General features: G+C 49.3%; 6 protein-coding genes across 6 annotated transcripts; 3 read left to right on the top strand and 3 right to left on the bottom strand.

Moving 5' to 3' along the window:
- Positions 1–379: 379 nt before the first annotated feature.
- ish1 (double-strand break repair enhancer MSC1) lies at positions 380–2,121 on the bottom strand (the record flags this gene model as incomplete). The annotated part of the gene is made up of 5 exons (XM_039069642.1): positions 380–854; positions 907–1,686; positions 1,735–1,882; positions 1,934–1,984; positions 2,037–2,121. 5 exons carry the CDS (start codon positions 2,119–2,121, stop codon positions 380–382), a joined length of 1,539 nt encoding a protein of 512 aa, XP_038932319.1.
- A 1,049-nt stretch (positions 2,122–3,170) lies between these two features.
- LCP9604111_2191 (PQ-loop repeat-containing protein) lies at positions 3,171–4,257 on the top strand (the record flags this gene model as incomplete). Its single annotated transcript, XM_039069641.1, has 3 exons — positions 3,171–3,238; positions 3,289–3,546; positions 3,660–4,257. 3 exons carry the CDS (start codon positions 3,171–3,173, stop codon positions 4,255–4,257), a joined length of 924 nt encoding a protein of 307 aa, XP_038932318.1.
- Positions 4,258–4,528: 271 nt separating this feature from the next.
- LCP9604111_2190 (nuclear transport factor 2 family protein) lies at positions 4,529–5,425 on the bottom strand (the record flags this gene model as incomplete). The annotated part of the gene is made up of 6 exons (XM_039069640.1): positions 4,529–4,645; positions 4,706–4,804; positions 4,869–4,940; positions 5,008–5,072; positions 5,228–5,245; positions 5,419–5,425. The coding sequence occupies 6 exons, from the start codon at positions 5,423–5,425 to the stop codon at positions 4,529–4,531; spliced, it is 378 nt and encodes a 125-aa protein (XP_038932317.1).
- Positions 5,426–5,757: 332 nt separating this feature from the next.
- Positions 5,758–8,103, bottom strand: LCP9604111_2189 (SWAP/Surp domain-containing protein; the record flags this gene model as incomplete). Its single annotated transcript, XM_039069638.1, has 1 exon — positions 5,758–8,103. One exon carries the CDS (start codon positions 8,101–8,103, stop codon positions 5,758–5,760), a length of 2,346 nt encoding a protein of 781 aa, XP_038932316.1.
- Positions 8,104–13,384: 5,281 nt separating this feature from the next.
- Positions 13,385–15,469, top strand: LCP9604111_2188 (uncharacterized protein; the record flags this gene model as incomplete). The annotated part of the gene is made up of 1 exon (XM_039069637.1): positions 13,385–15,469. One exon carries the CDS (start codon positions 13,385–13,387, stop codon positions 15,467–15,469), a length of 2,085 nt encoding a protein of 694 aa, XP_038932315.1.
- Positions 15,470–16,658: 1,189 nt separating this feature from the next.
- On the top strand, positions 16,659–23,732 carry LCP9604111_2187 (CCR4-NOT core subunit CDC39; the record flags this gene model as incomplete). Its single annotated transcript, XM_039069636.1, has 4 exons — positions 16,659–17,315; positions 17,366–17,690; positions 17,742–23,614; positions 23,667–23,732. 4 exons carry the CDS (start codon positions 16,659–16,661, stop codon positions 23,730–23,732), a joined length of 6,921 nt encoding a protein of 2,306 aa, XP_038932314.1.
- Positions 23,733–23,944: the final 212 nt, after the last annotated feature.

Raw genomic sequence — 23,944 nt, 5'->3', positions numbered from 1 at the left:
ACGTAAATACTTAACTACTTTAATTGTTTTTTTTGGTTTTTCTTTTTTATAGGTGTGTGGCTGCGCACCATTTCAACCCCCCCCCCCCCCCCCGGGCGTCATCTTCGAGATAACACAGGTGAAGTAGAGGTCTCGGCGGCTATAGGAAGACCCAGTCTAAAAAGGCGGGCGAGATCGTTTCTTTTATGCTGAAAGGTGGTTACATATGTACGAACGGCGTATTTGGGCACTAGGTAAACCCAAAAGGCAAAACTAACTCGAAGCACAGGTTACAATCCAAATGTCATAATCATCGTAACTTTAAAATACATCAAACCAACCGTGCATCCCAAATTACTGTGGAACAAAAACAAGAAAGATCAAATATAAGGAGGGTAGTTCAAAGTTCTTCACGCAATCTCTCCGTGTGCTCGGAAACCTTCTTCTGGACCTTTTCAGCAGCTTCGGTGCCTTGGGCGCGGCCGCTAGCAGCGCCGATCTTTAACTGATCGGCAAACCACTGCAAAACACTCATGACCTTGGCGTAGATCGTAGCTTGCGGGCTCGCAGTGCCGTACTTATAGTAATGGGCGTTGCGCCGGGCCGCAGCTCGAAGTTCATTGATGCTCGAGCCCTGGTATGTCGGAACACCGTAGTCGTCCAGGTATTCCTTGAGCTCGGAGTGCGACCATTGGTCGAAAGTAGCATCCTTGGCTGTGTCTGTTGCATGCGCGATGGAAGAAGTCGCAGAGGCGTACTGTTCGCCGCCAGCCTTGGAAGCCTTGGCGTAGGAGTCCTGGGCACTCTTCACAAGCTGTTCGCGTGAGGCATCGGCCTGCTTAATCGCCTTGTGGTTCACGGACGACAAGTAGTTCCTAGGAAAGGTAAGCCAGTGAGATCATAACCAGCAGACAAGTATGTACTTACACCAGGTGTTCTTTATCCCAAGTATCAAAGTTGTACTGGTTCCATCCTCCAGCAGCCTTGTGCGCATTGGCGCGGACCTTGGCAATAAGTTCATCACGCTTACCATTCTGAGGGACAGGGACGCTTCGAGCATCAAGGAACGCCTTCAAGCGGGAGTCAGACCAGCCATTCAACGCAGTCTCGAAAGCATCGTCGATCTTCAGCTTGGCATAATCGGTAGCCTGTGCATATTCGTTCCCAGCCTTGGTGGTAGCAGCGCCAAACGCACCCTCTACAGCGGAGGAGGCACTCGACACCTGGTCAGAAAGGTAGTGACGGTTCTTCCGAGCCAGAGCAATGAGTTCATTGCGCTTCGAGCCCTGAGGCACCTTGACATTGTGCTCGTCAAGGAATTCCTTCAGCTTCGAGTCGGACCAGGCATTGAAAAGCTGATTACTCAGTGTCTCCTTAACAGCCTCAGCCTCAGCGGATGCAGATGCAGCAATGCTCTGGGTCTGCAGGCTGAAAATGCGCGAGTTGCGGCGAACCGAGGCAATGAGCTTGTCACGCTCGGAAGGCTGAGGCACCGGCCATCCACGCTCGTCGAGCCATTCCTTGAGATCCGAGTCGGACCACTCCGCATAAAGCCAGTCTCCGGGGTAGGCAGCCGTTTGGCCAACCTTGGTAGCGATCTTCTCATAGTTCTCACGCGCGGTTTTGACTAGAAGGTCGTGTCTGCGGGGCTGGGGGGCAGGGATGCCGTGGCGATCGAGGAATGCCTTCAACTGAGAGTCAGACCAACTATACTGGTTAGCTATCATTCACAACAAGGAAAGGTAAGCACCCTACCTATCAAAAATCCATTCTCTGGCATGGTGTAGCTCATGATTGACGTTGTCGACAGCTTGTCCAAGGGGTGTTTGCACTCTGCTGTCCCAGTTGGTCTTGACGAGGTTCTCCAGATCGCGGCGATCGGCAGGACTGGGGTAGGGAATATCTGTGTGAATTGTGAGTAATTGAAGCTGCTAGACAGAGAAGTGCTCCATACTATGGTCGGAGAGCCATCGCTCGAGCTCAGTTTCATGCCATTTGTTGTAGACTGTTGATGATATTAGCTTGCGAAGGGTATAGTTGTACCCAAGACAACATACGAGCCTTGTTCCACCAGCTAGAAGCTGCCACTACTTCAGTGGAAGCGAGCAAGCAGATGAGGCCAGTGGCCAAATTCAACTTCATGTTGTAGTATGTTTGACAAAATAGGGGTATTTTGGTGGCAAGTGAAGTATGAATATTTCAGTGAAGAGAATAGAAACACAGCAAGATTTTAAAGAAAGAAGCAAGAAAGAGCCAAGCATGGATGATTGCGAAGTGACGTAGTTGGGGAATTTGCCTTGGATTGAGCTAAGAGTGCATGAATCATCAATTCATTATTCCAGGTCGGGAACAATTCCTAGCTTGTTTCTGTTATTTAATGTATAGAATGTGGATATGTATACATGCTACTTTTGTATCTATATTTCCAGCTCTATACAAACATCCATTGTAGTATCTGATGACGGTGAATTACAGAATACGGTCAGCGTGCCATAGTTATTGTTTTGCCATTCCCGTACGGTAGTGACATATGACAGAAATGAGTACACATATAACTAGTTAGACAATAGCGATAGGACTGTGAACTAATAAGATACTGACAAAAGGTATGAGTGTAATTGTCTAAATGGGCAGATGCTCAACTGTGGGTTACATAATCAGCTAAAGGTGCTGACTAAAGATGCGTACCCCGGATCAGACAAATAGGTGATCGATAAGTAGCAGCTAGCAACGATTCAAGGTGGCATATGAAGTCAGGGGAATGTCGGGAGATCGTGAATATCCGACAAGAATGATGTAGTCCAACACTCGGGAAATCAATTCTGGTGGTAATGAATCCATGTTATATTCCCCAGATGTACATAAGGTTGTAGACATTTGACACTAATCCCAACTAGGGATAGTAAAAAGACTAACACCACCTATTTAAGGCACCAAGGCACCAAGGCGTCAAGACAACAAGGCAACATGACAGAGAGGAGTGCCCAACGAGGTCCTCAAGTTTATGATACATATCTTAGGAATTCCTTTTCTGTCTTTGAAAATAGCAATTCCACTTATCTTGGTGAAGTCGAGAGCAGAATATCCGATGTGACGAACTGGTGCAATCAATTGTGGTAATCAGCGCTGTCGTCACAAGCTCCCGACAACCGACCTCCATCTGAACTTCATCCTTTTATAAAGACACAACAATGGACTCATTAACACCCTACTGCCGCGAGCTGGCCTCGCCAGGCATCTTCCAAACTGCTCTATCTATGTACGTGCCCCTAGAATTAAAATCAGTCCCCAGTCACTGACGTACCATAGCCAGATTATCCTCGGGATCCTCCTCTCATACCTCCCCCAACACATCCGTATCATCGCCCGGCGAAGCTCCTTCGGTATCTCACCATACTTTATCCTCCTAGGTGTAACATCAGGGACCTCAGCTTTCGCCAATATCCTGGTATTCCCATCCACCGCACAAGATGTCGCCTGCTGCCGGGATATCAGCGGATTCGCTTGCTTCGCAGGGCTACTGGGTGTATTCCAGATGGCCATGCAATGGCTTGCTTTCTTTTCTATGTGAGTCGAACGCAGCGCTGATTTATATCTGATTCCGAATTCCCGATTGAACACCCACACCCATACCATACCATACCATACCCACGCGAGCTTGTCTGACCATATCTACATAGTCTTTTGCTATTCGTGATCTACTTCCCGCGCGCTACATCCCCCACAGACCCGGTGGGCAGTGTGTCTTCCACCTCCAGCGGACCGACGTACCGCACCGCGCTCATCGTAACGGGGATATGTCTACTGCACGCGCTCGTTACAATTATAATTTCCCTAGCGGTTGAGCTACGCTACCCGGCCGCTGTTGCGACCTGGGCTAACTTCCTCGGTATCCTGGCTGCGATCCTCGCGTCGATCCAGTACTTCCCGCAGATATACACTACCTTCCGGCTGCGTTGCGTGGGGAGCTTGAGTATCCCCATGATGTGCATCCAGACGCCCGGAAGTCTTGTCTGGGCTGCTAGTTTGGCTGCCCGTAAGGGTTGGAGTGGCTGGAGTATCTGGGGCGTGCTTGTTGTCACGGCTTGCTTGCAGGGTACCTTGTTGACGATGGCAATCTATTTTGAGTACTTTGGATCCAACAACAAGGGGAAAGCTGGGCACGTTGATCAAACCGGGGAGCCCGATGAGTCGGCTCCTGCTGATGAGAGCGCTCAGCAAGAACCTGTGCATGAGGAGCGACCATCTGAGGAGACGCCGTTGCTTCAGAGCCAGTGATGTCCGTATAACAAATGTGCTATGTGTTGCTTTTATACCGTGCTATATCTTAGCTTGATAGAAATGAAATGCTATACAGTTCTAGAATGATCGATGGTCCAAAAAAATAAATTCTTCATGAATCCTTCAATGGGCATATCGCAAGTTGAGGGGAGTCACTTGCGACAAAACGACAGATGTCTTAACCCGGCCACCGTCAAGGCATATCCTCTTCACAAGAAAGCACATCACCCTGTCGTCGCGTCGTGGTATTTGTTTCGGGGCCCATAATTTACTGGGCGCTGTAGATCAGACGGAAGACATCGTTGAGCACGAAGTAGCTTCCGGCACCATCGGGCTGCAGCTTGAAGCACTGGGTGTAGTTCATGGGCTTCTGCTCCTCATCGACCTGTTGGTAGAGAAATTGATTAGCCAAGAAAATAGAAGAAGTCATAGGCATTCAACATACCAGGAGGGCACCGGTAACCAACACAACAATGCCATCTCCGCTGGAGGGCTGGGCATCGAAGGTAGCAATCTGGTGCTGAACCTTCTGGAAGGGCAGAGTCTAGAGTCACAAAAGTCAGTCAGTATTGAAATATTCTTCTGCTATTCCTTTGGGATTGACGAACGCTAAGCTTCTCGGTGATGGCAGTAACACCCTGGACCGAGCTGGTCTCGAAGGTAAGCATAGACTGGTCACGCTATTAATTGATAATTGCTATTAGTCCATCAACACACTTGGAAGAATATCTCGAGAGCGGGGCTTACGTAGAGACCAGCCAGGCCAGCGCGGTTTCCGTCAAAGGTCTGGTAGTAGAACTGCACAAACTGCTCTGTACAGGTCGATCAGAGGTTAGAACATGGTTATTTGTACACAATATGACACCCATCCCTTCAGGCATATTTCCACCTAGGAGGACAGGCTCCGGGGAACAGGCGCATTGCTAAATCCTTGTGGATGAACCAGGAAAGTGTGGGTATAACGTACGGGCAATAGCGTTGAAGTCTGTATAAATTGCCCAATTTGTTAGCCAGTGTCTCATATGTATGTTTGCAGTGTTTCTTTCGTCTTTTCCATCGCATTGCGCAACTAGTCACACACTGCTGTCTGGATCCAACCAGACCCCTCCATCCCCTTCAGGAGGGGCATATAGGAACCAAGTGGAGAGGAAGACATACCAGCCATTATGAAGAACTTGTGAATTTGGAATACAAGAGAAAAAAGCCGATGCGATTGTATTTAAAGGTTACAGGAAGTTGAGCGCGAAAGGAGAAAGGTATTTGTTGATGAGGGGTTGTGGGGCAGGAAATGTTCTGCCGATGATGCCTGGCTGCCTGATACGTTGTACTGAAGAGCCTCCAACTGACAGGTCTTCAGTATAACTGTCTCTATCTACACAAGTCTATAGAGAGAAAACATTTCAAGTACTCATTCATTGTTCATTTATGTTCATTTGTATTCATTACAAGTATCTTGGTATCGTTCGATGCTAATCGGTATAATTACAATGCCCAACCTTACTCCGAATCCGAGGCGAACATGTCCTCAGCTTTGGGCCGTGGCTTCCGTCGCCGTGTTTCTGGCTCCTGCTGCCCAGCTGATTGTTCGGATTTATCAGGTTGGGTTGGGTGCTGAGGTGAGTTCTGAGATAGTGTCTGGGGAATCTCGGTTTGGGTATCTTGATCGCCCGATAGTGGCGCCTTAAGCATGAACTCCCCATCAACATTCTTCAGCTCACAGATTTCCATAGCAGTTCCGTCCTTTCCATGCACCGATTCGTCCACTGCGTGGGCAGATAGAGATAGCTTGTTCTCGTTCGCAGGGCGAGTAGGGTCAAACTTCCCACCTCGCTCATCATCAACTGTCTTCCATCGACTCTTGCTCTTGGCAAATGCAACAGCAGCTTGATCTGCATTGGTCTTCTCTGTCTCCTTCTGCTTTTGTAATTCTGCTTCCGTAAGCGGTGGCTTTTCAAACACTTGGGTGAAATGCTCCTGGTTCAATTGCGTAAAACAACACCACCCTTCCCACAGATGTAAAAGGGCGCCAACGCTGCGCTTCCACTTCTCTGCTTTCAGTCGTCCCCATTTCAGGTCCTTATCAAGTCGTCCAAGGTGTTCAAACACCTTGCGTGAGCGGAGAGCGTTTTCAAACAGCTGGCGGTATCGCCATGCATGGCGAACGCCACTAGTTGCCGACGACGAGAGAATATCAGAGATGATATAGAGACCGACCAGCTTCGCAGAAGACATATCCAATTGTTCATCGGATGGAGTTGCATTGTCCTTATCTGTGGTCGCTAGTCTAGCGGCACTTTTTTCCATTTCCCTATTTGGGTTGGCGCCGGTGTAAGCTAGTGGGCGGAAAACGTTTCGAATAGCCATGTCGACAACCTCGGGCGCACCCACTGCCGCGTGGTCGATGGCGAATGCCGTGACTCGCGCAACATCTCCTCGTCGGAGCTTCGAATGGGTCGTCGGAAGTCGTGCAAGAAGATGAGTAAGCTTGGCCATCTTCAATGGGTTCAAGAAGTTAGGTTCATCGCTGCGTGTGTTGCTTCCGTCCTGAGGTGCTCCACCAAGATTCCGTCTTTCATTTTCTCCATCCGAGTGTTCTTCGTCAGAGGAGTCGTAGTCAGGGTGTGACACAAATTGGTCCAGTCGAGTGACGTTCTCAAATTTGAGATGCTGTTTTGGGGGTAACCAGAGCGGACCACCTTCGAAGATCATTGCCGGCTTATCAATATTCTTCTTTTTAGGGTCTGTGATTATTTGCCACAATTTCCACCGGTAGTATACACCACCAGGCGACCTCGGATCGAACAGCCAAGCCCACTTTTCGTCCATCTGAACTTCTGGCCGACTCATCAACAATGCCTCAAATCCAGGACCTTGTTTCACGAGTTTTTCAATAGTCATGTGTATCTGTCTTAACTGTCTTATATCTGTCGGTAGCTCCACCTGCACCTGAGTGGTTGGGCCATTTCTACCAACGCTTGGTCCATACGAGCTTGGGGGTGCGAACCCTCCGCGATGTGGCCCTGGTGGTGGAGCTCGACTCAAGCTTGTGCCCAGACTCGGCGGAATAGGCTTGGCGCCAAACGGAAGAGAAGTAGTAGTCGACGAGAGGCCGGAGGGCAAAGGCATGTTTGAATTGATTGCAATGGAGGAAAGATGTCGACAGAGGGTCAGGTAGTACCCCCAGCCAAGGTATTTGTTCTGCAGCGTGCTTACAGCTGCGTCGATGGTAGAAGCAGCCGAGTCGCTTGAGAGGGTAACGAGTGCAGAAGAGGACTCGCGGTGGGTTGGCAATTGTCCGGGTGGGGTGATGATCTTGACATTGTCCACGGTCAGGGTCGAGGGGATCAATGCCTTAATCACAGACAGAGATGTCCCGGGGGGAAGCGATGCGAGGTATAGCGTGGGTTTTGGAGCTGCCCTCTCCTCCTCGTCAAGTGCTCTGTCGGTTTCAGATGGGGTAAGTACGTTTTCAAATTTGAGATGGTCACGACGGGAGGGGGGGAAAGTTTCGTGGGAACGTTTGTGTGAAAGTGACGGCGGCGGGGGCCCAAGAGATCCATGACCACTGCCGCGTGAAGAGGAAGTTGCGAAATGACGCCTGGGAGGACCACCACCCCTGCCTCTAAATGTATTGGATCCTCCATCCCATGACTGTGGTGCAACTGAATCCTCGTCTTCGAAAGATTTGACAAATTCTTCATAGACAGCAGCTGTCTCTGCTTTTTCCCGGGCGCGTTTGGCCTCTGCTTCGGCTTTTTGACGCTCAAAAAGTGATTTCTTTGGAAGCGCGGAGAGTTTCGCAGAGACGTCGGGGAAGCTCTTTCCCTTCGACTCGTCCGGCATGATGAGAATCAAGTGTAACTGCAAAGGAAGTAGCCAGCCTCAAATACAATTAGGATGAAGAGATTTGATAAAAATCATGAGTGACAGTAGTGCTGGAAGAGCTAGGAAAGTAAACCTCATAATCGCCGGATACCTTAGTTGCGCTATAGTAGGCGGTGGGGCTTTACCCAATCAGCGGGCACTATATACTTCAGCACGTGCACGGTAGTACTATTACTCAAGGGGTAGGCGGTGAATACCCTTAATTTAGTACTTATCGATAACATAACTATCTCACTGCCATGGCCCATCACATCCATAACTACAATCTCATATTTCAACAACCGCGTTATTGCTTAATTTCCATTCTCACTAATTGGTTGTTGATAAGGGACTCTACCCCTATATATCAAATTTAGGAAAATTGAAAGTTAAATTATTATGGTACTGAAAAATGTTGCTCAAAGCCAGAGATATGTACAGAGTACATCGGAGTTGAAGGGATGATATGGATGGGAAACATGGAATTCATTTTATGTATTCGCAACCTGAGTAATAAATTCTAAGGGTGCTCCTCATTCAACTCATCACTCTTTCTCTTTTGAGTAGACTGGCCACACTACCCTTTCTATTTCATTTAGGATCCGGTACGTACTCTTTCTAGTTAGAGGCCACACTACCCTTTCTATTTCATTTAGGATCCGGTACGTACTCTTTCTAGTTAGAGGCCACTAATACCGATCAACTTTATTGCACTCTCCTTTTGCTATCTTCCATCGCATTCGATCAATTCACGCCATCGACAACACTCGATTACTAAGTTGCCAAGTAAGCCTTGAGTCGGCAACAGTAAGGTAAAATCCTAGGATGGTGATATCTGTGTCACATCGCCATGATGCTAACAAAGTAGCATGAGACCTAAAACATAAGAAAACTATTCTTAATACCTATATGATTTCAATCCCTTCTTTCTCACTTCTTGCCCACTCACGAGTTACATCTTAGCACCTTCCAGACTCACACTACCTCGAGTGCCTAGATAACCTATTGCTACTAGTATAGATAGTACCTGTCCCATCTATAAATACCGACTTTGTTGATTCTGCTCTCTGATTGCTCTTCTTTTCCCTCTCATCTACATCAAAAATACTGCTTAAGTTACAGTATATCATTCGACATGTTTTATTGTCTGTAGCTTGGCCAGCGTCACCAACCCTGTCGACAACTATGAGGAACGAAAAGTATGCCTAAGCCAACTCCTGGACAGCGAGGGACTTTCGCCTGCAGCTGTAGTTAGCCCAACGAGAACGATCGACCAGTTTTTAATGGAAATGAAGAGGGCTTCTAAGCTGTCCAAGAAAACTTCGGCACCCCTTCTCCTCTTTATCTTTTGCCACGGACTCTCAAATTTCATTTGCTTTTGAATTATGGGAATATGAAAAAGGGTCTATGCATCGTGAAGCTTAAGGTATGTTTAAGCCTGGTGTACGAGTCACCCTCATCACTACGGCATATCTCTCTGGTATCTCCCAAATTTCAATCACACTACTATGGCAGCCGACGCGGTATTCGTCGTTGTTCACCGGTTAAGCAAGAGACCCGTATCTATCCCATGCCATAAGGATACCAATGCGAAGCAAATGGCCCGTTTATTCATGGACAATGTCATACGAATCACTGGAATCCCCGAGACTATCGTCTCAGATTGAGGCGGTCAGTTTATCTCCGAATTCTGGACGGAATTCTGTCGCATCCTAGGAATCAAACGAAAATTGTCAACTGTCTACCACCCGCAGACGGATGGCCAGAGTGAGATCGCGAATCATTGCGACGTCCCGCGAAATATGGAACACATGTGGAGTCTCCCAGAGTATTGGCCGCAGTTACGGCTCCGTTAAGCACGACGGTGGTCTGGTAGATCCCGATGGTGAAATGCAGGTCCTACTTGAAGGTAGGGCTCTGTAATCGAATTCGGTAAAAGAAGTATTGATGCAAAAGGGACTTGAAATAGTACCATGGATTACTACAACTCTCGGTATTCAAGGGTCAAAGGAACCAAGAGTTCAAATAATCGACTTAGAAGGTAGGTTTGATGATGATCACTATACCAATGCTTAAAAAACATCGCTAATCAGTTGCCTATAGATGGGTGATAGCACAATACGCTGCACAGATATATTTTATTATCGCTAAGTACCGGGATTAGAAGAAGAGTAAGGAGGATTAGATAGGAAATGAAAGATATATTTTTCTTAATATAGACTCCCGGACCTTGAAATCAAAGATATACATCCCCCTGATTTGTGTGAGTAAGCCCTCTTTAGGAAACCCCATTGGCTAATATACGTGCTTCCGCGATCGAGGCAAGAAATGTATCGGCTCCTAGAGACTCCCGCAGATAATGTTGTCTGCGTCTAAGTATTCGAGAACGAGATAGGAGAAGCCGGACAAAAAATCATAGCGAGAGCGAGGAAAGGAACTGAGACGCGAAGGCGTAGCAGGCTCCGTAGATCAAGCTGGAGAAGCTCAACGCGATGTGCTTCGTCGACTGGAAGACTAGAATAGTTGAAGCTCACGAAAGTAGATGCGGTGTGCTCGATATATAAATACTACGCCTAAGATGGAGAAGAATATAATTACGTAGAGAGGTGCTTTCACGTTCACTATTAGAGATACGGTACTGACCGCGAGTTGTGCTGCGATGCATAGAGGATGATTTGCGGCAATGATGGCAGTGACAAAAATCCACAACTTCGAGGCTGTAAGCCCTGTGGAGTTTCTTCGGGGACTGATATATAGTCTGTCCAGCGTGCTTATTGACATTGGGGCAATAGCCCTGTTGTAATACTTCGCCGGCGATCCGTTGGAGCTCTGTTGGTCGAAACTAGACATATCGTTCCTCTAAACGGTTGACCTCGTTGAATCTAACTATATTCAGGGTTTGTAATTAAAGCCCTTGATAGGCTTCACTTACATCCATCATCGTGATGTATTTTGGAAGAATTCTTCGCGGAATGCTTTTGGACTGGTGGACAAATGATGGGAGGACCAAACATGGCAGACTGCCCGGAACAGACCGATGGTTCGCGGATACAGAGAATTTGTGATACGCTTGTAGCAATGGGGAGTCTCCGAAGAAATTCGCCGTTCAAAAACAATAAGGAAAAGATTGAATGAAAATGTTGGCTGACCGAAGGAGGGAATAGATGAGGTCTGTGCCACCTGGAGACGGCCAAGCCCATAACCGGTCTGTGGCTTGGCGAACCCACAGTGCGCCAAAACTATCACTAACTAGTTAACACCCGGGTGCTCTAGTTAGTTAAGAATCATGATTCTTATGTCAATTGAAGTATCTAGTTAGTTAACTATAATGCTAGTAATACGATAATGACTGAGGATATATACTGAATCGAGATATTGAGTTCTCAATGTACACCAAGTCACAGGATTCACATACTCCTAGGACGAAGAACATGTGTAGATATATATCTCCGAGAGGTCCTACGCTGTTCGGCTTGTGTCAAGCTGAATATGTCATGGGATGTAGCGACGGATTTCCTGAGTCATGTTGATGTATCGGTCTGATAAGATGCGTCGGCTATTAGCCGATAGCATATTGACCCTATGGGGCCGAAAACCTTGTAGACCGATCAATCACCCATTGCATGTTTTTACATCCTTAAGCATTTGAATCAGGTTTGTTTCATTGGAATCTAGCTGATTTGTACTTTGCCTCCTCGCGATATGTTATGCAATTCTGGCAGGGAAATATGGTTGATGAAGGTTTGTATAGTATCTACGTAGGCTATCAATGATCATTCCATTAGCTACACAGTATCGAATCAACATATGTCAATTTATGAAGTAAATTTCTGGTATCTGCTGATACAGAAGGAGAACATGGGGAGTTCTTTGATGTCCCACATGACATGTGACCTGCATACCGAATTGTACGATATTATAGATCTAGATCAAGTCCTGGAGGCTTATGATCAGTCCAAGGAACCATCTCATGTTCTCTGGGATGTTCTTACATACATAGGGACCAGACGGAAATAAAACCCGATCTCAGTATCAGATGGAGTCAGATGGAGTCAGATGGGGTTGGCCCTGGATGGATCCCGTTACGCACGCAATCTCGTTCCAGAGGGGCTGGACCGAAGAAGCCCTGAACGGCCCTGAAACCGTTGATCCATACGGTCATTGCTCGGGACATCTCTGTTGAGAGCGAATATCGTAACCTTTCTGGGTGGGAGTCTTCCATGGATGCGGTGTTTGATAATCTGCAAGTCCTAGGTAGAGCCAAGATACTCCAATCGAAATTATCCGAGATCGAACACAGGTATTTACCTACGCCAACATCGTTACATTCAAAGAGACCCTTGTTTTCGCTACAACATCTGTCCATAGGAGACGTCCTAGGACCATCAGCTCATATCAAAGTCATGATGATGAGCAATTGTGCATTTCCCGGTTTACGATTATAGTTTGCAAGTCCGAGATATCCGCTCAGCCCTGATGTTTTAAACCTTCCGTATTCTGGAATTTTTCGCGAACCCAGACTGGAGGCCCTGAAGGTGCAGTTCTCCAGTTCAGTGGATTCCATTCCAGACCCAAACACACAAAGGGGTTTCTCACGTGGTTGCGTGGCGAGAAAGAAAACGTTTCAAATCCAACGCATGCAGAAGCAAACAACCTTAGAGCTTTGGTCTAGAACAGGGACCTGGAACCCTGTATTCTGTATTCTGTGTACTGGCAGATACTCGAGAATATCAAAATAGCACACTATACTAGCATGCAGGGTGGCGAAGCCCATTCAGGCCCACCGTAGACGGGAAGTGCTCGCTAGTTGGTCACCCTAGTCGTAGTAGCGCAAACAGAGGAGTCCCAGGCACGGAGTAGATCGTAGGGTATGTGATACCAGGATACAAGAGAATGTTTGAGAAGAAAGAAAAGAAAAAGAAAGAGTCCATGGAAAAAAGCCCCCAAGACGGTGCAAAATCAAAAAGCCAAGAATTTCAGTTGGCCCGAGAGTTGACTCTCCCCCGGCTCCCCTCAGTAAACTGGTCACACTAAAGTCTCAAACTCCTCCCTTCCCTTCCAGGGTTCCCCAATTTGAAGTTTCTCATCCTACATTCTATCTCGATCATCTATCAACATCCTCCTCCTCCTCCTCAACATCTCGACAGAGTCTGCTATATCTGCTTGCTGCCGCCCATTCTTCGCCCATCCTCGCCCGGGTAGCGAAACGGATTGATCAAACAACGAGGTGGCCCGACAGGGCTGCCAGACCGATAGGGAAATGTCTGGTCATATTTCATCGGAGCATTCTCGCTCTATTTCACAATCCTCTCAAACGCCACAACTCTCCAGCGATTCGACACCTCGCCGCTCCTTCGGTCGCACCTCCACCTCCAATCCAAATGTCTTCGCCGACGAATACTCATTAGAAACCATTGACTCCGATCGCATCGAACGCCCCCACAGTCCCTCTTCCATTGCATCCTCCTCTACTCTTCGGGAAAACACCCAGCCAAGGGCTGTTAGCACGGGCCCGACCGAGAACGATAACCCGTTCGCTGATGACGCTCGGGTGTCCTTCGATGAACCTCATCGGTCAAGTCTGCCTCAAAAGGGGTATGCTTTCGCCAACAACCGTAACTCAACCTCCTCTCTCAACTCGACGCCTTCTATGATCCAGCGCAATCAGAGCGTTTCTTCTCGTTTCTCGATTCCCCGCGCTCTGAGCCCCTACACCGGAGCCACCGGACCCAGCCATCCATATGGTATGTATCCACAAGTTGGGGTTAGCCGGTCGCCCAGTGTAGGTAGTACTTCGACGATCCGCCCAATTGAACGCCCACTTGAAGGGTCAACCGGTCCGCAGCACCCCTACGCGATGTACTCGCAAAATGTGGTCGAAGAAGGAATGGATGACGATATCATCCCAGTCGGATTTCCAGGCCATAACCCACCATATCAACCACCCGCTGGTCGCCAGGCTGATGATGTGGGTGATATCATTGGACCGGATGGTCACGCAGAGCCGCTACCACCGTATTCACGCTATCCAACTGGTGTTATACCGAAGCCCCCAGGGCCTGAGACGGTAGTCGATCTCGATCCTCCGCCGGAGGAACGCCGTCTCAACAATGAAAGTTCAAGAGCGGCGCCGATTTCAGAAACCTCATCAAGGGCTTTGGTGCTTGAACATTCTGGTGATGGGAACGATAATGGGCACGGGGAGGAAAGAGTCGCTGCGACCACAGGCATCATGGCCTTCGAAGAGAAGCTTAAACGCAAGGGGAAACAGACCGCATGCTGTGGCCTGCCAGTATGGACGTTGGTCCTCATTGCAACTGTTATGCTCATTGGAGGATGTATTGGAGGCGTCATTGGTGGTGTTCTGGGAACCAAGAAAGCCGCAGAAGCTGCAAAGCAAGAACACCAGGAGGCCCAACAATCCAGCCCTTTACCAATCATAACGGTCACCGCAACCCCTCAGATGGATGCATCAATGATATCCACCCCCACAGGTCTCAAGGGAGTCCCTACGGGCTACTACACGGTACCTTCCGGTTACCAGAATGGATCTGGGCTTTGCGTGGACGAATCGAATTACGGCAAAGCCTGGAAATGCATGCAATCACCGAGCACAATCGATATTTTTATCGGCGAATCCAATGGTCACCATTCCATCGTTTTCGACGACGGTGTTCCGACCCCGACCTTTACATATGGTGCCCAGGCGCCGTATTGGTCTTCTTCGCCTACACAAGCATTGAGTATGGCCATTGATACCACTGATATTGGCATGGGTCCTGCTCTGTTCTTCCTTGCTCCCTTCGACAAGTTGGTCATTGTTCCGGACGATACATTCTCTAACTCCATTTCTAAGCGCACATTCGTGGAAGACGGATGGGCAAATGCAAATGCCTACAAGAATTTGAAGCAGACCGCAGAAATTGGCGACAAGCCGTGGTTTTGTTGGTGGAATAACACGATGATGGAGTTTTTCTTGTACGTCAACCAGTCGACGTCGAGTTCCTTGAGCACCACTGCTTCTATCAACAGCAACATGGCAGCAAGCACAGCTGGCTCCACTGCTGACGCTAAACGCGACTCCTCCGCCACCTACGCTTATCCACGCAGGATTAAGATGGAGGAGCGCCGAGACGACCCATCACGAGAATCTCCCTACTGTCAGCAAATGCAAGTTCGCAATGACGGGGGTTTGGCGCTTCTTTCAGGCAGCATCATCAACATCAAAGAGAACGAGCCCACGCCGACTACTACCTACACCAATTATAAAGGCGGCACTGCCCAGACATACACTGCCCAGGCATCTTACGCTAGCCCGTGCTACTGTGTGTCTCTGACTGACTAGCCGGACTCAACCTGAAACAATATCATTTATTCATTGTGGTCTCTTCTGCGGTGGACCTAGGCGTTGGCGTTGGATTGGCCAGCGAACTGGTCTCAAACTCATGTGCACATGATCGTATTCCTTCTTGACTGTGTGATTTTATCTTCCTTCCGTCCCCACAAGCTACTGGCCTTGTGGGATGCTTCGTTTCTTGCATCATCCGTTCCTATGCCCCCGCCATTTTTGCTGACTGTCATTGCGGCATGACATGACTCTGATCACTTTGCGGGTTATTCTTTCATATTTTTCTGGGTTATATTTGCTCTATCTGTTGATCGGCTCTTCTTACTGGATTTTAACTCAGGCGTTCATTGGATTGGTACGGTTCAGGTTCTGCGATATGCTTGATCATATATCGTTCTCATTTACTATATTCGTAAGATGCTAGGTTGAATTTTACCTATCTTAGCATTAACGACGAAGCAGTTCTATCATCATATCCATCATATTGCAGGATAGACAAATTAGCTTGCTGTGTAGGATGACATAGCATAAATCATTGAAAACCCCTTGCTCACTTTGAAGACATATTACATGCTCCTACATTGTAAATACATACATACTCGAATATCCTCGGGCTGTGTTCAGATTACTCTCCATAGCACCTGCTCTAGGTCTTGCTTCATTAGGGTACATTCACGGACCCGTGCAGCGGCAGGTGGACCCCAGAGTAGATGACTCAGCCATACATCACGTGCTGGGGACATTGCACGTGACCATCTCCAAACACCAGCATGTAGGTGGGAGAAGGATGGGCAATGAACAGCAAGGGGAGCAAAAACCACACATTCATCAAGTCTTAAACAGGTTATAGCTTCAGCAATTCTTCCACACTCGAACGACCGCAAGGCGTACCTTGTATCGCACTTTGGTGCCTGATTGGGAGCTCCCACTCGACACCTGAGGCAGGCACACTTCCGACAACTCGCACCTTGCACCCCATTCCTCTCGCAACCTCTCCATCTCATCGTTCCCCCATCCATTCCTCTCCCACAGTGTTATCCTACTTTCCCGACACCCTCCCTCTCTCGATATCGCACGATCTCGCGTCTATTTTATTGATCTGCTTTATCGATTTCCCCCCGTTTATTGCGCCTGTGACTTAAAAATCTGTCTTTGGACCTCCAGATCAAATGATCGCGTCTCCTAGATGACCTTCCCTCCCCCTCACCCTTCCGCCCAATCGTCGATTGCTTCTGGCACCGATAAATCTTCTTCGACCAGGACCGATATTGGTGCCTGGGGTCGGTCCGTGTCGCAGTCCGGCGCACGTCGTGGGTTGACTCCACTCGCGACCAACATATCCTCCGCCGCTCCCCCCACGGCTTCCCGGGGCTTGGACGCAGGCCTTGGGGTTTCGACACCATCTTCTTTCTCTGCCGTGCTGAGCTCTGCTAGGGGTCTCTCCGGTGGAAGTCCCAAACACACGTCTTCGCCCTTCACATCATTGCAATCTGGCTCGCAACAGCACGCAACAACCCTTTCGTCCCCTAAATTCCGAGCTCACACCCCTTCTATAGGGTCCCATTTGGCCTCTGCTACAGGCTCCGCCCCGGGTGGAGGAGGAACTGGGGGAGGAGGTGGTGGGCCGGGATCTTCCCGAGGCGTCTTTTCGCCGCTCTCGTCCGGAACAACCGTGAATTCTCCCACAGGTTTTGCTTCTGACAAGCCGGGTTCCACAAACGCCCACTCGAGCCAATCGTCGCTCACCAAAATATCTATTGCCCAGGTGTTCTTGTTACTGGATTCTATTACGGAGAAGGAAGGAAAAGAGAAGTGGGAGACAAAGGCTGCCCAGATACACAAGGTTGGTGGTCCTTCCGTATATCCCAATCCAGTCGATTCTAATAACCGCAGCTTGTGACTTCGAACGGAATGGAGGTCTTTTCCAAATACTTTCGCCGCCTCCTAACAGGAAATGCGCCACAAATCTTCCCCGGTGTTAACAAATCCGTTGAAAATGCGGGCAACTACCCTCTCCTTGTCCAGGAGATGCAGAAAGTGTCCTCGGACATGGAGCAGTCTCAGAAAATCGCTGAGACAGTAGATACTTCCGAAGGAGATATCTTCCGCGACTTCGACCTTTCCACTTTCCTAGATCATTTCCGACTCGATCCAGTTGTCAAGGTTTCCCTTGCATTGGCCTTCAAACTGACTAGCAAGTCAGATCTTCGTGCTAAAGGTATGTTTGCTCCTATCTACGCCTCTGGGTCGATCTAACCATCCTCATTAGCCGATGCCATCCTCTCGAATTCCATTGCCCCTTTCTTACAGAGCTTGGCGAGTCCTACCGAAGTGACTAAGGATTACAGCAACTCCTTCCTTGGCATGACGATTGAACGTTTTATCTTATACCCTCCCCGCAATTTTACCGACGATGTCAAGGCGAAGCTGGTTTACGCAGCCAATCTGCGATTCCAAAAACTTGGCTTGGATATGCCATTCGAAGTTTCCTCTGCTTTACAGATGTTCAATTTTGTGAACCCTCAATATGTCCTTGTACGACAGCTTCATGCCAAGGGAGCTCGTGCCACTGCGAATACCGAGACAATAAGTGAATTGCTAAATTCAGACCAGAGGAATTGGAGCGAAGAACATCTAGCCAGCGCCCTTCTCTTCATGATCTTGTCGCAATATTGGGAACAATTCTCACTAGAGACATTCTTAAGTGCATATAACGACAAGCCAATAAACTGGCCCCTCGTGTTCCGCCACTTCGATCGTGAGGGCCTCAGAGTGGATCCGAAACAATTCACCAAGTTGTACAATGTTCTTTCCGCCATGTCGGTCGACGACTCCTCTTTGGATGTTCAAAAGCTTTGGGGTGGAGACTGGGAGCATCGTGACACGCAGATGTCATTCCTAACAGCTTTTGTGGCCTCTCGGATCGACCCATCGCACATCCCTAATCTTCGCGCAACTTTCCCCACTGACTTCTTTGAAGATGCCCCTGAAATCGTCAAACTGCAAGGCGAGCGTGCGGCAAAGTCACCTCTTCGGTCCATGGACGCTATGAAGGCAATTTTCGACCTTGCCTTGTTCTCCCAGGCTTCGTGGGCTGCGACAGAAAGCCAGCTCCTTATAAAGGCGGTCGTTCAGTTTGATTTGCCAGTTTTCCTCGTTTCTGCTCTGGCTATTCCGCAGCCGTGGACCAGTGTCCAGCAGAGCTTTGTCTTGCGCACATTCATTGTCTTCATCTCGAAGCAAGAGGATGGGTACCAGCTCGCTCTCCAAGGTGCTTGGAGACAAGAACGACAGTGGGTATCGGAACAACTTTTCACCACATTCACTCAGGATCCCACCTCCACCGCTGTGATCTATGAGCACGCTGCAGCATACGGATGGCTCGATTATCTCCTTGGGTTCACTAACGGTCTTGCCCTCGATCTCGCCTGCTACTCCCACCGCAAGAGTCCCTTTGATCTTGAGCAGTGGGTTCGGAATGCCGCACAGAAAGGCGCTATTGATATGGGTGGTCTGCTCTCTAAGTTCCTGCGAATCAAGGCCGAGGACGAATTGCACGTCCAACGGAAGGAGCAGTCTGCTCATCAAATGGTCAGCCTCGCAGTCAAAACTGTTTATACGCTTTTGTCTGTATTGGAGGAATACGTCGGGGACCGCGAAAATCTCACCCCTGTCCAGCGCATTTGCATCCAGACGTATCCTCGTCTGATCAACTACGGCGAAGGATTCGATGATGTAATCGACGCCAATGGCGAGAACGGCAACACGTTGCCTGAGTCAATTGACAAGCAAATGCAAGAGCTCTTTGGTAAAATGTACCACGAGGAACTCTCGCTGCGTGAGATGCTGGAGTTGATGCGCAAATACAAGTCTTCGCGCGACCCCACAGAACAAGATCTGTTCGCCTGCATGGTGCACGGCCTGGTTGACGAATACCATTGCTACCATGAATACCCGCTCGAGGCTCTCACGAAGACTGCGGTCATGTTCGGTGGCATAATCAACTTCCGTCTTGTTGATGGCATCACGCTGAAGGTCGGTCTCGGTATGATCCTCGAGGCTGTCCGCGAGCATGAGCCTCATGACCCGATGTACAAGTTCGGCGTGGAAGCGATTGAACAGTTGATTAACCGTCTTCCCGAGTGGGCTGGTTTCTGCCACCTGCTCTTCCAAATCCCCTCTCTCCAAGGCACACCCATATACCAAAAGGCAGAGGAGGTGCTCCGTGAACAGGGAAACCAGATTGGCGAAGCGGAGGCAGGACCATTCGATGGTCTTGCTTCTGTGCCTTTGACCAATGGCAATTCTGTTGACTCCCCCATCGCTGATGGCTCCGTGCGCAAGTTCCGTGCTGTTCAACTCGACCCACCTCTTCGATCTGAGCTCTACGAAGAACCGGATGAAGACATTCAAGACAAGATTCTTTTCGTCCTTAACAATGTTTCCGAGCAGAACATTGACGAGAAACTTGAAGATCTACGAGAAGTGTTGCGTGACCAGCACCACCAGTGGTTCGCCGCATACCTGGTGGAAGAACGTGCCAAGTTGCAGCCTAATTTCCAGCAGCTCTATCTTGATCTTCTTGGGCGCATTGGTGACAAGATCCTCTGGGCTGAGGTCCTACGGGAGACCTATGTTAGTGTCGCTAAGTTGATTAACTCAGAAGGCACCTTAACCTCGTCTACCGATCGCGGCCACCTGAAGAACCTTGGTGCTTGGCTTGGCTCACTGACTATTGCCAAAGACAAACCTATTAAGCATAAGAACATCTACTTCAAGGGCTTGCTCCTCGAAGGATACGACACTCAACGCCTCATGGTTACAATCCCCTTCACCTGCAAAGTTCTTGTGCAGGCTACCAAATCCACAGTCTTCAAACCACCCAACCCCTGGCTGATGGATATTTTGGGCCTGCTGTTGGAGCTTTATCATTTCGCCGAACTGAAGCTCAATCTCAAGTTTGAAATCGAAGTTCTCTGTAAAGATCTTGATCTCGACCACAAGACAATTGAGCCGGCAATCGTCATTCGCGATCGTGCTGCACATGCCGAGGAACAACTGTCAACTGTTAACGCTCCGGAAGGTCTTGAGCCATTTGAAGACTTGTCACTCAGCGCTATTAACCCAGCCATCCGGAATGAGAGATTGTCCCCCGCCGCCATCATGTCAACACTGCCAAGTCTTGACAAGATCCTTGTCCTGCCCTCATCGGCGAGCAGCATGGTCGATCCTACAATTCTTAAACAGATTGTGCATACTGCAGTCGAGCGCGCCATTGCCGAGATCATTACCCCCGTAGTCGAGCGTTCTGTGACCATCGCATCCATCTCCACCGTACAACTTGTCTCCAAGGACTTTGCCATGGAACCCGATGAGGAACGCGTGCGCCACGCCGCGGGCATCATGGTCCGACAACTTGCTGGTAGCCTGGCACTCGTCACCTGCAAAGAGCCTCTGAAGGTTAGCATGACTAACTATATCCGCATGATTCAGCAAGAGTACTCCGAGCAGCCTATGCCCGAAGGCTTGATTCTGATGTGTGTCAACGATAACTTGGATGCTGCCTGTGGCATTGTCGAGAAAGCTGCAGAGGAAAAGTCCCTGCCCGAGATCGAGAAGGTGATTGAGCCTCAATTGGAGGCTCGTCGTCGCCATCTGGCCAGTCGTTCTAACGATCCTTTCATTGATCCTTCAATGAACCGTTGGGGATTGTTCATTCCGGAGCCTTACCGGCAAACGCCTGGGGGTCTCAACAAGGAGCAACTCGCCATCTACGAAGAGTTTGCCCGTCAATCCCGAGGCCCGGCGCCATCCACTGATGCATCGGCCGGCCGTCAACTCCCCGACGTGCTTGGAGAATCCTATCCTGCTATTCCAAACCTTTCTACCCCGGCTGAGCAGCCAGCCATTCCTCACAGAACTCCCCAGACACAGCCTGCTGTTTCTCAAATGCCCCCAGTCCAGACTAATGGGTTCCTTGATGCTCAAAGCCCCCGGGAAAGAGTGGAAAGCCTCGTCTCCGATCTCCAGCAGTCTGCTCGCAGCGCCCCTGAAGAACACGTCAAGGATCTTGGCAGAGATAGTGCAGTTCTTCAAGAATACAACCAGGCACTGCGCAGCATCCTTGCCTCGACGAATGGAGAGGAGTTGGCGCGACTAACCTCTTTGAAGGTTTGCACCCTTTTGTATTCCCAGCCACATGGATCCCTCGAGATTGAGGTCCTCGTGCACCTGCTTGCCAAGCTATGCGATATGTCCAGTCTCATTGCCCGGTACACGTGGGCACTGCTTTCCGAAGTTGATGATGAGCACATGTTCAATGTGCCGGTCACCGTTGCTCTCATCGACGCAGGCCTCCTAGACATCCGTCGGGTCGATACGAACCTGACCCGACTCATTCTATCTAGGAATGTTCCTGCTTTGGAGTTGCTGGGCAACCTGATGGATCGCGTTCTTTTCAACGAAGAACCATCGGCACTTCGATCAGACTTCTCCGGCAGTCTAGATGCTATGAGCCAATGGCTTGCTGAGGATGGAAGCGTTACTCCCGGTCTCGAAATCGTGCGAAAGCTGCGCGAGTCCGGTATTCCCGAGGTCATCAACTCTCTCCTTACAGACCAAGCTAGGTCCAAGCGAGACCAAATGGAGTACATCTTCAGCGAGTGGATCGGTATTTACAAGGCCCCCGGTGCCACTGACCGCACCTTCCACTCTTTCCTGCAGGACCTCCACAACCGCCAAGTGATGAACAGCCAGGAGGACTCAGCACTATTTTTCCGTCTCAGCATCGACATTTCCGTCGCCATGTTTGAGCATGAGTCTCAGAACCCCAACGGCGGCAGCCTTGATGAGGCCTTCCTTTACATCGATGCCCTCGCTAAGCTCGTGATTCTTCTCGTCAGATTCCAGGGCGAGACCGCTGGCGCCGTCAAAGCTAGTAAGGCTACGTACTTCAACTCTATTCTGTCTCTCTTGGTTCTGGTCCTCAATCACCACCAGGTCATGAGAGGAGAAGCTTTCAACCAGCGTGTATTCTTCCGTCTCTTCTCGAGTATTCTGTGCGAGTACTCTATGAACGGCCTCCAGCACACTGAGCAGCACCAGGGAATGATCTTCGCCTTGGCCAACAAATTCCTCTCCTTCCAGCCCCGTTACGTGCCCGGGTTCGTTTATGGCTGGCTTTGCTTAGTCTCTCACCGCGTGTTCATGTCTGACATGCTCAACATGCCTGATCGTGCAGGATGGGCGCCTTACTGCGAGATCATCCAAGCATTGCTATCCTACATGGGCGAGCAATTAAAGGCTGCCAACATTATTTACGTTGCCAAAGACCTATACAAGGGCGTTCTCCGTATCTTGCTGATTCTGCACCACGATTTCCCCGAGTTCGTGGCTGAGAACCATTTCCAGTTCTGCAATGTGATCCCGGCTCATTGCGCTCAGCTCCGCAATCTTGTTCTCAGTGCCTACCCCTCGTCGTTCCAGAAACTTCCCGATCCTTTCCGCGAAGGATTGAAGGTCGAGCGTATCGAGGAGATGCGGGAAATTCCCAAGATCGCCGGTGATATCGTTGCTCCTTTGCAGCTTGCCAACATCAAGGACGTTGTTGATGATGTACTCCAGAATGACAACATCTCCGATTCTGCTGTTCAGCAGCTCTGTGACGCCATTCTTAACCCCGAATTCAAGGAAACTGGCCTCCTCTTTGTCCCCGTCGACGTGGATGTCGTCCTAGTCAACGCGCTTGTTTTGTATATTGGCCAACAAGCTGCAGTGGAGCATGCCTCCAAGGGCAATACCCGCAGCGCCTTTGAGAACTCGACTCACGCTGCTCTTCTGGAGAAGATCGCCCAAGTTCTGCGTCCTGAAAGTCGCTACTACTTACTCAGTGCAATGGCCAACCAGCTCCGCTACCCCAACAGCCACACCTACTTCTTCAGCTTCACTATTCTCCGTCTGTTTGGTGTGGATTACTCTGAGCAAGATGACTCGGATATCCGCCAACAAATCATTCGCGTGTTGTTGGAGCGACTGATTGTGCACCGCCCGCATCCATGGGGTCTGATCATCACCCTGCAGGAGCTCCTCCAGAACCGGAGCTACTCATTCTTCCGCCTCCCCTTCATTCAGGCGGCACCTGAGGTAAGCTTACCACCAATCTTCCACAGTGTCGCGATACTAAATAACTCTCTAGATCGGTCGTCTTTTCGACGCTCTTCTCCAACATATCCAACAACAGAGCCCTCGGCCCATCGCCTAAGCCCCTCCTGGCTTCTCCTCCTCATCCTCTCCATTCATGTCTCTCCTCAAGTTCTTTCTGATAACTCGGGCGGCACAGGAGTACTTTGTTGCATGTAATTTTCACGGGTTCTCTTCCGCAATTGCTCTTTTGCGTTTTTTGCCATTCTATCCTTTCAGTTTCATGTTACGGCAGGGGTTAGCCGTGGTGATGGCATGCATATTTATTTTTCT

The sequence above is a fragment of the Penicillium roqueforti genome (genome assembly GCF_015533775.1).
Source record: "Penicillium roqueforti strain LCP96 04111 chromosome Unknown scaffold_02, whole genome shotgun sequence".
Taxonomy (NCBI): Eukaryota; Fungi; Ascomycota; class Eurotiomycetes; order Eurotiales; family Aspergillaceae; genus Penicillium; species Penicillium roqueforti.
Note: the sequence above shows the minus strand (reverse complement) of the source record. Positions and strands in the feature narration are given on the sequence as shown.